Source organism: Calliphora vicina, chromosome 1 (assembly GCF_958450345.1).
Source record: "Calliphora vicina chromosome 1, idCalVici1.1, whole genome shotgun sequence".
Taxonomy (NCBI): Eukaryota; Metazoa; Arthropoda; class Insecta; order Diptera; family Calliphoridae; genus Calliphora; species Calliphora vicina.
In genome coordinates, this window is record NC_088780.1 from 170,758,232 (window position 1) to 170,773,874 (window position 15,643).

A 15,643-nucleotide genomic window follows, 5' to 3' on the forward strand; every position below is an offset into this window, starting at 1 on the left:
TTCCATCTAACCATTTTTAGGTAATGCACATTATAGATGAGGTATTAGTGCCTCTTACATCACTTCCGACATCCAAGACGGAAATTACAAATCCAGATGCATTTCAATTCTTGCAACAAGCCGATTTACTCAACATAGGAGAAAACCGCTTGAGGTGAGTTGAAGAATACAACTCGTACTTTATACATCTTTTAAATATTCATTTCTATTTAGATCGTATCGTTCTCAAGTCACTGTGATGCGAAAAGAAAACTTGTATCAATCACCCGGTGGCCATACTTTCCTTATACCGGTAGATGAAGGCTTTAAGGTAACAATTATGCAATCCCTCCATGACATATATTTATATTAATTGAATAATTTTCAATATTTTAGCAAACTACCCGTAGCAGTTTAGTGGATAATAAAGTTATCGATGGCCATGTTATTTTAAACAATGTGATATTTACTTCGGCTGCTCAAATTGAAGTGCCTCAGACCACTGCCGCCTTTGAGGATAATATTAAAGTAACAGTTAGCTTTTCCAAACAAAAAGAAGGAAAGAGTAAGTGTTCATATCATTCAGTGTTCATGTTCATTCATAAAATATTTAGTTTTCTATATTTTGAATATAAACAATAATTTCTGTTTGAAATAGTCATCCTCGCAACTAGTTCTACGGAAGTGATATAGAACAAGCTCTTTCAATATTGTTTTTTTATTCGAAATTGTCATAATTAGTTCTGTTTCTTTCATTACATTAAAAAAAAAAGTATTTTAAACGTCTGCAGAATAACAGAGACTACTACAGATATGCAACAAATGACAGTGGTCAAAGAAGTAATAACAATCGTATGGTTATTTTGACGTTCTACAACAATTTTTCAATGGTTGTGGTTTGCACAGCGAGAGAAAAAATTAAATTTTCAATAGGCAAAACGAGTGTAATATATTTGTAAATCTTTCCAACCCATAATCATTTTCTTTTGTACCACTACAACACTATTAATACGAAATTACTACTCTGTTTTCAATTAAATAATTTGAAAACTAGTTAACCCTTTGTCGACCGACGGTACTTGTAAGTACCATAACAATAATAAGCTTACAAAATGAAAACAAAACATATTTTGACCTTTTTTTGCCCAAAAGTACTTTGAAGTACACTATCATCTTTGGAATAATATATTTTTGATTGCCTATTGGGAGACTCGCTTACCCAGAACAACTGTGAATTATTTCATGTTCTCATTGTGGTGTTTATTTATGCTGTAATGATAAAAAATATTGTTTGGTAAAATACCATAATATAGACTTGTAATGGAAAATGTTATAAGTTACAAAAAAAAAAAAAAACAATTAAAACAAAAAACTATGAGCAAGTCCTCCACAAAGTTACAATTTTGTAAATAACTTCCTGTAGTCCTTACTTTCAATATTTCATAAAAAAATGAATGTTAAAGTTAGTTACTAAATTCCCTGATTTCTTGAATTTGAATTTATATACTATATTGACCAACATCAATTGTAAATGAATGTAAATTAAATTGTTATTTTTTGTTTCAGTGTATGTTAAATCGAATACTTTGCTGGGTGATTCAAAGCATGCTACTGGTGTGGTATTAGCTGAAATAGTTAAGGCTAATATACCAGTACGTAACGGCGTTGTACACTTGATACACCGGCCATTGATGATAATTGATACGACCGTAACACAATTCCTACAGGTAAGCTAACAATATCTAGATACACAAACAAACCTAACATCCAACAAAAAAAACACAACAATAAACAAAAGACGTACTAGATACTATTCCCGTTGTGTCAAATAGTTATTGAAAAAATAAATAATAAAACGAATACATATGTAAATGAATAATACACATAGAAAGATACTAATATAATCAATGTATGTATATTGTTTATAAATATGTATGTACTTATTTAGGTACATTTATGTACTACAATAATCCTTGACTTTGAAATGTCTTAAAATCGTATGCTCGCACATACTCCTACATACAGTATATATTACATATGTATTTCAAGGTAGATAAAGGGACTGTAGTAGACTTGATTTAACTAAACAGTATTATTTACTGCATATGTATTTAGTAATGTTAAGAGCATTATATAAAATAAAAATATTAAATATTTTTAAGGATAAAAGTAACTTGATGCTAGATTATGAAAATACATGATCATATCAAAGCCATACGCTTTGTTTTTATTTTGGGTCAGGAAAGTATTTGCTGTGTGTATGTGTGTAAAGTACATACATACATACAAACATATAACACAGGGCGACACAATTATTTTTCTGTGATAATGAAGTTCCTAAGTTTCTATAAATTGTTTGAATTGAGCCGGGTTCTCGTAATAACTTATTATAGAGAAACTTAATGATGTTGCACCACATATTTTAGCATTGCGCTCGAGAACGATTTAACATATTTTGGTTTAATAAAAATAAAAAAGAAAAATATACAAAATTCTAATTCAAAATTAACATTTATTAATAAATTCCATGCTGCAGAATCGGTGTTGCCCTGTGTAATTGTTTAGAATACTTATTTCTTACTATTGCCCCACAGACTCAATTAAGAACAAAGTTTTTTGAACGCTCCTCGACATCACACTTCACATAAATACAAAAACTTACAAACACAGACACAATATAAAAAGAAACCCAAAGACAGATTTTACTTGAACTGAATATCACAGAAAGTTTTATGATTTTTACATTTTTAACGATCTAATAAAATCTAATAAAATAACTGCATTCGGTTCTTAGTAAAATCAAAAGCAAAATTTTATTTTAAAATAATTTTTAAAATATAAATTTTATTTTAAAAAAATTTTGGGTGTAATGTAAGTATTCTAACAACAAAATTAATAATGATTGTCATTCAAAACTCATTTAACGAAATTTATTTAACCTTGTAGTTCGAAACGACTAACATCAATCTGGCCTAAACATAAATTTCTCTAAGATCAAATCGGGCAATTCACAAAGTGTCAGAATTTTTGTATTTGATTTTTCATTATACATACATACATATAATAAACAAATTAGTAGAGCTAATTAGGAGATTATTGGGTTTTTCGATTTAGCAGATATTCAATAATAAATTATTTCGGTGTCTTCTATTAAAAAATCTGACTTTTTAATTGTCATTGAGTTGAAAAAGAATCTTCATAAGATGTGTCTAGTTTTTTCTAAAATGTTGGGTAAACGTTATCTCGCAACTCTTAAAAGCTATAGAAATGCGAATTTTGCACAATGGAACACCGTTTTATTTTGCTATGAACAGGTAGGCGCTAATATAAGTCACCACACCTTAATCCTTTTGAAAATGTATAGAAAATAGTAAATATAAAGGTAAATCAGGAATTGTCACATCGAAATCCAAACAAATTGCATCAACAAGCTATAAATGAGGAATGGTCATACATTCCAATGGCAATAGAAAATCTTATTAGTTCTATGCCTAAAAGTTTTGCGGTTATTATGCAACAAAATTATTATAATTAGTATAGATTTTGTCGTATGATATTTTTTTTCTTCTCTTTGTTAAATATTTTCATAATCACCCGGTTGGCATATTCGTTTTTCATTGCATTTTATTTGTAATCTAGTACAAAACAGTAAAGAGTAAATGAAATACTAGGATATAGTAGGAAATACTAACTTTCGTTGTTAATAATACTGAGGATGAATATTTATTTTAGAGTGCATTTGTTGTTTCTAAAATCGTTAATTTCTTTGAAATTGGACAGAAATTATAATGCGAATTTTGTCCAATATGCTTTGATCGATACTGTATGTAAAACTTAACAAAAAAACATGTTATTTAATATGCGTTTAACAAACTTTGTCAGTTGCCCCATGAGCTTTTATTCTACATTCGTTTTTTAGTTTTTGTATGCAAACATTAATCAAAATTATTCGAGTTTAAAGTGGATTTTATACGTTAACGACTGTAACTATAAACTTTTGAAATCCCATTCGAAACTACAAGACTAAATACACATTTTATTGCATACTTCCTTTACACTTTCAAATTAAAAATTATACGAATTTAACCAATTATTTCGATTAAATTTTTAAATCGTGAATTCAGCTAATTGGCCTATTAAAGACTTTGGTTTTATTTACTTTTTATTAAACTAAATTTTCTATTTACAAATTGGCACTATTTCGTTTATCAATATCTCTTCTAAATTATATTTTAAACTACTCTCGTTTCTAATTTCAAAAAAGAAATCAAGTAAAAATTATTTAGTTTTATTACATCCATATAAACAAATAGTTGTACCATTTGTATGTTTTTTTTTTTTTGTTCTGTATTATCTAAAAAAAAAACTTTTCTTCTTGTATATAATTTTTTTATTTTCATATTTGATGTAATTTACAATATTTTATTTTATACTAAATATCTATCTTTTTTTGCTAATTGTATTTTTGTCAATATTTTAAATTGTGCCTGCTGGATGTGTAATTTCTAACTGCAATTATTCTACCAATATTGTAGTCATTTAAGGTAAATATTGATATATTTGAAGCAGATTTTATACGTTTATTTATTGTTTTAACAAATAATACATGTTTTTAGGTATTTATATAAATATAAGTCTGTTCGTTTGACTGTTAATTCTACTATTTTCCAATATTTTGTTTACTTTTTATTATAGTCCGACCGAATATATTGATATGCTGCGAACCAATATGATTCGCAGCATATTTAAATTTTTTATTATTTCGCAGTTCATTGTATCAAAATTTAGTTCTTGAACCACGAGCGAAAATTTATTTAAAACAAATTAATGCACTGATTTTGTCTTATGCATTCAACTTATCATCGAGCTTTTATGAATCATTTGAATACTTTGCATACAAATCAAAACACAGTAATCATTTTTGAGTTGTTATTGTTAACGGCAGTTAAAAAATTATTGTGTAAATGGCAATCAATTGTGAGAGTACATGCACTGCAAGCAATATAATTTGCACATGTTGATGAATGAAAACTCAACAAATGCAGTGATTTCATTCATATAGAAAAAAAGCGAATCCACTCATGTACATCTCTGATATCTATATGGATTCATATTCGTTTAATATGCAGTCTAAATACTAAATGTAATCTAAAGACACAATAGTTCTATTGATTTGTCCATTTCTATTCTATACAATTTTGCATGATATTTTCCTTTGGCAAATTCAAAATAGGATCTGATAACAAATTTCAAAATACGATCAAAGGTCATTGCAAAATATAGTTTTTTTCTTTCATATTTAATTCTTAAATGCTGCTAAAGTATCCACAAATAGATCAAATTAGAACATAAAAAAATTATAACTGCGTTTCCGGTAAAATAATTTGCGAATTTTTATAAGCAAACTTTGATGACTTTTTTGTATTTAATATAGTTTATTAACTTTGTTACCACTTTTTCTTCATGAAAATTACGAAAATACAACATTTTTACGAGATATTCCATATTTTTGGAAATACTTGGGAATTATAACGTTTATCTTTAGAGTCATTTCCAATGATATCATGGTTAGCCCTAGGAACAAACGTTTTAAATGTTATCTTATAATTAATCAAACTTAATTTTTAAAGTGTGATCAGATTAATTTTATATTTACTCATACAAGGTTATAAAATATTCAAATATTAATTGCACAATTTTTTCATACATTACGTTTAAATTTGATACATACTAAAATTAATATAAATAACTTGGGAATTAAATGAACTTATTTTTATTTAATGGTGCGATGAACATGAACTTCAAATTCTGAAAAATATTCTTCAATATCCAACATATTCTCAAATTTCAAAAATACACAATAGGCAATAGTAAGTATATATATCTAACATAATTATTAATATTTTTATATACTTGTATCCAAATAGTCACACATACATATGTACATGCAAACATAAACACACATACGTATATAATTAATTTAAAGAAAGAGAGCTTGTTATTTCCTTAATCGCTCATTTATCATGTATAATGAAAAACTCGCAGCAAACCAAATTTGCCTTTTGTTTTATTTGTAGTTGAGTTAGATCGCTGTACTAAAAATAGCTTTTGTCAACTCCTGATAACACTATGCATGTCGACAAATGTAACAAACCGGAGGACTAAACACTTATATGCGTTAGCTCCAGTTTTTAAAATAATGGCTTTGAAAGTTTTCTTTCCTTCCTTCCGTCTGTTTGTCCATCCTTAAATCAAAAAATATTGTGATAAGAATAAAAGTCGCAATTTAAATGATAATATTCAGAGTATGTAGAAAGTAGAGGAGAATCGAACCTAATATTCGGCCTTATCCGAAAGAAACAAAAATCATTAATGTATTATCAATATCTGAAATAATTTAATATTCTGTATTTAAGAATATGTTTCAATTAATTTTTTTATGTATTCTACATTACCACCTTTACACGGCGAACTTTTGTTCAATTCAATCTTGTATTTTCATATTGAACAGAACACTGCTTTTTGAGGAAGTTATATTTATGGATGATTTTAAAATATTTATTAGTTTAAACCATTTTTCAATAACATGAGAATAATAATTTTATCACATTTTCTTCTTTGAATATTTCATAATTTATGTTTTTGTTTCTTTTTAAACTTTTGGTATTGGTATTTGGCAAAATTCAGTCCGTTTATAGACAACATTCTTGACATAATCCGAAACTGAATATTCAATTGATCTTAAATCAATTTAAAAAATTAGTACTTGATTTTATAGCCTTTAATGATTATACATACATGTCAAATCAAATCAAAGAGAAAATCAAAGTCCTGAGAAAACTTGGCACAAAAACCATTTTAATGAATAATACTTTTACCTCCTGTTTACCTCCCGATAATTACAAAATATTGTCAGTATAATTTAATTTTCAGGAGGTGACCGAGAGCGCTTTATTGTTGCCCTTTATATGTACATTTTTATATTATATTTAGTATCAAATCTGCTTGTATATGTAAATTCGTGGTGAATAGTTTTACATTTTATAATATTATATTTTGTTTCATTTCATTTCATCACAAATTAATTCGCACACAACATACATACGTATACTACATACCTATGATCGTATACTTAGTTTAGTATGGCTTTTGTATTCGTTTCCGCTTAAAATACATATATATTTTCTAAATAATAATGAGAATTATCAGCTAAATATACCTCTTCGTTTTGTTTTAACTTTTAATTAATTTGTCACGTCAATGATAACAAATCTATATCAAGATAATAGATCTATGTACGTACCAACGTTCATTTTAATATAATCACACTGTAATAGTATGAATTCGGGAATATTTAATTTCAAGGAATAATGCCTGTCTGTAACACATATCTGCTTAATTTTACTAAAATGAAGAATTTCAATATATTCAGGGTTATTTCTGTTCTCACTTTCACCATTCACCTTATTTTTGGAAGCATAATTACAACAAATAAATGTTTACAAGTGATTTTTTTAACCTTAATTATATAATTTTCGAAATCTTATTTTATATTTGGGGTATTCACATGGTCTGTTATTAGTGATATTGTCATAATGTCCTAATATATTATAATAGTTGTTGTTGTGTTTTAAACAAAAAAAAAATATTATTTTAAGACAAAACAATAAACATATTTCAAATAGGGTTATTAGTTTAGAACTTTTTTGATTGAAACACAACAAAAATTTGTTAAAACTATCATTATATATTAGGACATTATGACAATATGACCAAATAGAAGACCGTGTGAATACCCCAATTATATTGTTGTAATTATGCTTTCAAAAATAGGGTGAATGGTGAAAGTGAGAACAGGAATAGCCATGATTATAAATTTCACCAAAGAGCACCGAAAAATCACAAGCTTTTGACCTTCACACATACCCTTTGGAGTCTATTTACGAGAAATTATGTCAATGGCTAAGAAGAGAATATTATTTTATACCGGAAATTAAATCTGCATTTTATAAATTTTGTAGGAATAAACATGAACTGATCAAAATATTGATTTATTGATTAAATAATATTTGACACACAGCATATTTGTTTTAACATTAACAAAAAATTAAAAGATTTTAAAAATAGCCTCAGTGCAAGACAATAAATAAAGTTCCATGAAACTATTAAATGTTTATAGTCAAGAAAATATGGTTTATGCAGGAATCTGACTAAAATCTGTTTTGTATTCAGTGTTTTCGATAATATTTATGTATATAGAAATATCTGGTTAGTTTATGTATATGAAAGAAAATGAAGTATTATCAGATTTAGGAAACTATTGTATGCTTAGAGGTACCGAAATCGACACCTTGGATAGTATAACACAGACCTGGATTAAAATTAGTAATATTAATTTTTATCTGAACTAATATTGTTTCCTTGGAGTATTGCTGTACATACTTTCATTCTTGATCTGAGCATTTTTATGTTGTACCTATTTAGCTATCGTTACTTTTAAACATTAAACCGAAAAATAAAAAGAGAGAATCTACACATTCTCCCTTATTCTGGTTGTCGTCGTCGTCGTTTTGGAGTCGACTTCACTTTCTGTCGACGTCGACGTCACCTCGACACTATTTTGGTATTCTGTAACCGTATTGTGTCGACGTCGACTGTTTATCGAAAAAAAACACACATCTCTAATATTTAAGTCAGCTGATTAATTTTGTTTTATATTTAAAAAAAGAAACTTTTTTATTTCTATTTTAAATTGTGATACGGGCGTTTTTTTATGTTTTATTATTATGATTTAAAAAAAAATTAAAAAGAAAACTTAATTTTAAATCCTCTTGCGAGATATGGATTTTTCCGCAACTCCTCAACAAGTTTTTCAAATTGGTAAGAATTTGTTACTTTAATTTTTTTCCATTTTGTTATATCTTTTGATTCTTAACTTTAAAAAGTTGTTTTTTTAAAGTCGTCACCAAAAATGACGACGACAAAATAAGTGTCGACACAATACAATATCGACGCCGTATTGACTTACAGAATACCAAATGTGTGTCGACAGTCATCGATAGCAGTCAATAACGACAAACAGAATACCAATTTTAAATTATCGACGCAAGTCGACGTCGACGACGATAACCAGAATACGGGTGATTAAGTAGTTTGTAAAATTTGCTCATATGTCAGAATTGCAGAACATTTTTGTTGTTGTTGTTGCGTGAACAATTTTACAATATTTAATCTGCTATATCAAGTCCAAGAAATTGTACTACTTTTGCTGGATGTAGTGAAGTAGGGCTGGCTGGACAGTTGAAAATGTGGAGGGTTTAATGAGGACCCTGACCACATGCTGGGCATAAGTTGAGGACGGCACGGTCTATGCGGGACCAGAAGGCATTAAGCCTGTTGCGTCTGCTATCGGTGGTGGGTATACGGTATCCTGCTACCGCGGAATGTCGTTCAAAGCTGTCATATACGAGCTACGATCCAATGGATCCTGCACATACCTCTGTATGCTCTCCTCGTATTTTCTTAGGTCCTGTCTGACATGCCTCGTGGGAGACTCCAACTGTGTGATGTTTAAGTTTGGATGACTCCTCCGGTGACATACCAGATGAGTCATCCAACAACTAGAACACTTTTGTTGTCATTGTTTGTTCTTGTTATATATCTTGTTATATAAAATTACCATAAATTATTTTATTGGATAAAAGCTTTCATTAAAATAAATTGCAACTTAAATAATATGTATAGTAAATTCGAAAACATTGCACGAGCATTGAAACATATAACATTTGCTTCATTCTTAAATTTAACTTTTAAATATTTGTACTCTCTTTAATGTAGGAAAATGAAAATGGGGCTTTGCGCAAGTTTCTTGAAGTAATTATGGACATTGGTGGCCAAGTCTTAGATGACATTAACAATTTCGGAGATGTTACAATTTTGGCTCCCAGTAATGAAGCTTGGAATAATTCGGCCATTAACAACATTATTAGGTTTGTATTGCAATAATATTTACAAAAACGTGGTTTTATTAAAACATCTTTATTATAACTTCACAGAGATGTACCAAAAATGCGTGAAATTTTAAATATGCACATAATTAAAGATCGCCTGAGTGTAGATAAAATCAAGGAAAAAAATCGGAATTTAGTAAGTTTAAATAAATATTTAGTGTTAAAGGTTTGTGTATAAATGAGCTTTCTTTTTAAATTTAAAGATCGCGCAAGTGCCAACTGTCAACAATCGCACATTCCTCTATTTCAACATCAACGGCGAAGGGACAGATGAAGTGATAACTGTCGAAGGTGGTGGAGTAAATGCCACTATTTTGGAAGCAAATGTGGCTAGCACTAATGGTTTTGTTCACATTATTGACAAAGTTCTTGGGGTTCCATACACTACAGTTTTAGGAAAATTGGAAAGTGATCCTATGCTAAGGTAAATATGTATAACGATAATAACTTCTCTAAGCGAAATTCAATTAATGGCATCCTTTTTTCTTGAAAATTTCACTGAAAATAAATAAAAATTTAACTGTTTTTACAGTATTCTTTTTAAACATAAACTTTCGTGTTAAATTTATTTAATATCTACACAAATATACACAATTACAATATATGTATTAAAGTAAAACGTATAAGAGATATTTCCTTTTCCCATTTTTCTTATTCAAATTCAATGGAAAAAAACACCCAGGATTTTTATATTCGATAAATTCTTAATGAAAATTTAAATGAATTTTAGTTTAAACCAAACTTTCTTTTATCTATTGTAATATATGAGAAATCATAAAAAATACGACAGGTAAATTGTGCCTTTAATTGAATTTAGCTCGGTGTACGTGAAATAACTTTAACTTTTATCTTCAATTTATATTTTCGTTTGTTTGTAATTCACATAGTGATTCATATAAATTGGGACAATTTTCAACATTTAACGAACAATTGAATAATACGCAAAGACGTTTTACATACTTTGTGACGCGTGACAAAGGCTGGCAGAAAATCCAATTAGATTTGCCCTCGGTACATAAGAAACTATTTATGAAGGACTTCTCTTATCATGTAAGTAACATTTGATCTTTATAAATGTCAATGACAATTTAGCATTTTCTCATGTTTTCCACCAATCTTTATTTTTAAAGTCCCGCTCAATTTTAGAACGCCATTTGGTAATTGATGATCGCGCTTATACCATGAAAGATATGGTTGCCATGACCAAAGAAAGTGAATCAATTGTTTTGCCGACCTTCAGAGATTCCTTAAAAATAAAAGTAGAAGAAGAAGCTGGACGTAAGTATTTTTACAATATTTTTTTCAAACATGCTTTTGGGAATTTAAATAGTAATGGGTTAAAGATTTTGTGAGTGATAATAAATTTTGAATTGTTTAAATTTATTTCATCCAATTTTTAATCTTTAATCTTCTCCCTTTCTTAACTAAATTCAAAACCAAGATCTTCATGATGAATTCGCTTCTCATGAATGGACTGGTGAGTGCGCATACATTTTAAACGTAATAAAACATTACTCCATTACACGAACTCATTTCTTGTAAAACTTCATTAAAAATATACATTTTTCAATGAAAAGCTAAAATTATAAAATTTACAAACATTTGAAGTTTGTAAATTTTTTGTAAAATTATAAGTACTGCCGTAATCGAAATATCAACAGGAGAGACACATTTTTGAAATCTATTTGCGTTTTGTATTTTACAACATAATCGTAAATACAAAAAAATAGAGAAAAATCATGCATTTGCATATAAATTCGCACCCTACGATTCATTTATATTTAGATTTACATATGTACTCTATTCATTACTATACTGAGTTAATTTGTTACTCTTTTAAAATTACATAAATGATTATTTAAATATTATTTACTATATTTATTTGCCTTCATTGCATAAGCACATGTGTTAATAGTTTTTGTAAATTTTTCAGGCTATGTCATCATTTGGAATCATAAAAAAGTGAATGTCTATCGTCCCGATGTCGAATGTACCAATGGCATTATACACGTGATTGATTATCCAATGTTGGAGGAGAAGGATATCGTAGCGAGCGGAGGTAGTTATCAGATTAAAACTAACTTCAGCATATTGTTTGCAAATCTCTTCATAATAGCAATAGCAAAACTTTTCTAAACCAAAAACTAATTAAAACCAAAAAAATATAAACATAAACGAACCAATTGTGTAAAAAGCGAAAAACAAACTTAATTAAATATAAACAAAATAATAAGTTCATAATAAAAATTTTAATCTCATACATAACACATACATATTTACTTCAACATCCACAAACACTACATAAATACAATTAAACACCTACGAACACTCTACATAAATTATTTATTTTATAAAGTTTTATTATTATTAATCATGTTTCATGTTCTATTTTGTATGAATTTCAAATAACTTAAGCCACATTAGCCTTCATCACGCATTATGCATTAATACTACGTATCTACTACATACATACATATGTATATCTAGACATACATACATAAATACATAAATATGTCAAATGAAACCTACCTTTCACATATACATAATTTAAATTATTTTTATATATATTTTAAAATTTAGTACGTTCCGTAGCTAAAAGATCTTCATTCGAGTTATTCATTAATCGACAAATTTTTAATTTTTAAACACATATTTATGTTTTTTTACATACTTACATACCTATGTACACTAGAGTTAATTTCAAAAATTTGATTTGCGGGTATCATAATTTTCCTGAAGGTTTTTGCATAAATAAAAATAATGGCGTCCTTTTTTTTGGAAAATTTTCACTCCTTGTGGTGGTTCAACGCACCCAAAGACGCGGATTTTGAGCACATTTTTCTGTAGAGCAAAATCGGTTGAATATATTCAGAAAAATTATGATACCTGAAAAACAAATGAAGTGACCTGGTCACAAACGAACTCTAATATACACACATATAATTTTTTTAAGTTTTGTATTTATTTATAAATATACGGAATACGAGTACGAACGTGTGTACATTAGACATGCCCTTAAACAATAGATTTGCTTTGGATGGGTCTTATTTTGTTCATTAGCAGCTAAAACTAACTACTGCAAAATTTAAGTACAATCGGATAACTAGAACATGTGCCGGAAATCGATTGAAAGTTGTATAATTGGGTAAATAATGGTACTTTTTCCGATATCTAAAAAAATTCCATATTTGAATACTGTTTTTTAAACATTTGCAATAAACCTAAGCTTCTAGAGAAAACTATCTTTCTAACAAGTTATAAAACAATTATTTCGAATGAAAAATAAAGTTATACGAGTTTTATCTGACCAAATGTTGAGCAAAAAGTGTTAGTTTACTCATATTTTACTCGCATTTCTATTGTTGACATAGTTGTTTACATAACTTTTGCATGCAAAACAGTGAGCAAATAATACAAAAATGTCGTTTTTCTTGAATATATGACGTAGGGAAATGCTAACAACTTGGTTATTTTTAACTCGATGTTCATGCTTTATACCTTGTTAGAAAGATAATTTTCTCTAGAAGCTTAGGTTTATTGAAAATGTTTAAAAACAGTATTTAAATAGGGACATTTTTTAAGATACCGGAAAAAGTACCATTATTTACCCAATTTTACAACTTTCAATCGATTTCCGGCACGTGTTCAGTTATCCGTTTTCACTTAAATTTTGCAGTAGTTAGTTTTAGCTGCTAATGAACAAAATAAGACCCATACAAAGCAAATCTATTTTTTAAGGGCATGTCTTATGTACATACAGTGGTGGCCAGGAATTTAAGACAAAAATTGTTTGCTAAATTCCATGTAATTGTCAATTATTTTTTCAAATATTTCCACAAATATGTATGCATGAGGACTGTTTTAACACACAAGTGTGTTTTATTCGACTGTGTCAATTCATACATATTCACCACGAACTCATAAAATTTTTCGACAACTTGACAAAAAAATTTTTTTTTTTAAATACATATTTTCTCACATTTATATCATTATAATTTTATTATTATAAAATATTCTTACCAAATTTCGTATTTTTAGTTTCATTAGTTTCGGTCATATCATGTTATTAACAGCGGATGTTCGCTGAGGTGGGTCAACGTATTTCCACATATCTTTGTCCATATATGTTTTACCGATTTTTCCAAACATTTTTCAGAAACTAGAAACATTAATAATAAATTTCATACCCTTAGAGGTCCATTTATTTTGGCTCTATCGCACTTAAAATTCAGTTGATGAAAAAAATTCAAGTATTTGTCTTAAATTGGTGGCCACCACTGTACATATTTATTTACGTAAGTCAAGAAGTAGGACGGTTAAAACAAAATTTACTTTATTCCAACACACGTTGGGCTCAATGTTGGAGACAACAAAAAAAAAACAAGAAACACCTAGTCGACCTTCATTGGTAAAAAGTCAGAGGTAGCAGCTACAGATTTGAAATAATCTATATGTGACTGACATCTAGTCTAAACCGAAAAAAGCATCTTAAGTGATAAACACAACATTTTGTAGGGAAAGATATTCTTCTGTAATGATTCATGGAAATTGACTTAATTCTTGGCCCTTTGAATGTTGACAATAAAATGTCATTATTATATTTCACTTTTTGCCTCAAAAAATAGTTATTGAGCCCAATGTGTCATTTATATTAAATTTGATTTGGGATCATTTGAACATTTACAATAAATATCATCACGTTAAGCAATAAGTGAGAAGCTTTTCATCACTAAATAAATTCTTTCAAGTTTTATTTACTTAAACGCTATTAACGAATTTGTGCAAACTTCTTTTAATTTTTGTGTTCAGCAAATCATTATATTAAATTAACACTAAAATTAAATAAATTTTCAAAATAAAAAAATACATAACTAAAATTAAATTAAAAGTACAACAAATATGTACAGGATAAAAGGAGTATTTACTTAAAAAAACTGCCGTTAAATTAAACAACTTTAAATAAAATAAACGTTTTTTTTTTTAGAGAAAAACATATTTGTAAAATATTGTTTCATATTAAGTATGTACAACATAATGCAAATAAATAATTAATAATACAATAACAAAAAGCAATCATAAAATATCATCATCACAATTTATGAATTTTAGCAAAAAATTATTTAACTTAGTGTTTGATTTTGTTAGACGTGTTTCGATTTATTACATTAGATACATCATATTTATGTACCTACATTAGACCAGCTCTTAAAAAATATTAAAAATCTTTGAGCCTGATTAGATATGTTAAATATGAGGCCAATTGGATAGCGAGAACATTTTCCATTTAAGATACTAAAGATGCAAATTAGAACCATCCAGCATAAATTTATTTTTTACGGGGAAGGTCTGAAGTACATACATATATATGTATGTATATGCAAATGATATTTTTAAAGTAGAATTTAATGCTAAATGTTTATATTCCTCCTAAAATGTATCATTATTAATAGTTGTTGTATCCATTTCATTTCGAAGAATACATTATAATTCATACTTTCACATAGTACATATCGAACATTCCATAGAAAATTTATAAAATAAAATGAAATTTTTGGCCTTGGATGCTCCGATTTCGTTCATATTCGGAAAACACATAATCTGCGGAGTCACTAGAACACTATATATTTTTAATTTCCTTTTCAAATTTCATACAA

The 15,643-nt window shown here is 27.9% G+C and overlaps 1 protein-coding gene across 3 annotated transcripts in view; it reads left to right on the forward strand.

The window, feature by feature from the left end:
* The window catches only part of Fas1 (fasciclin 1), a 51,662-nt gene that overhangs the window by 32,251 nt on the left and 3,768 nt on the right, over nt 1–15,643 (forward strand). For 2 of the 3 annotated variants that reach the window (XM_065498218.1, XM_065498217.1), the window contains exons 4-13: nt 21–154; nt 214–310; nt 376–544; nt 1,546–1,706; nt 9,817–9,968; nt 10,035–10,125; nt 10,193–10,413; nt 10,877–11,039; nt 11,120–11,267; nt 11,923–12,048. In XM_065498218.1, coding sequence (XP_065354290.1) covers nt 21–154; nt 214–310; nt 376–544; nt 1,546–1,706; nt 9,817–9,968; nt 10,035–10,125; nt 10,193–10,413; nt 10,877–11,039; nt 11,120–11,267; nt 11,923–12,048 — 1,462 coding nt within the window. Of the gene's footprint in view, nt 1–20; nt 155–213; nt 311–375; nt 545–1,545; nt 1,707–9,816; nt 9,969–10,034; nt 10,126–10,192; nt 10,414–10,876; nt 11,040–11,119; nt 11,268–11,922; nt 12,255–15,643 lie in introns of those variants that run through there. The other variant, XM_065498216.1, reaches the window with a different exon arrangement.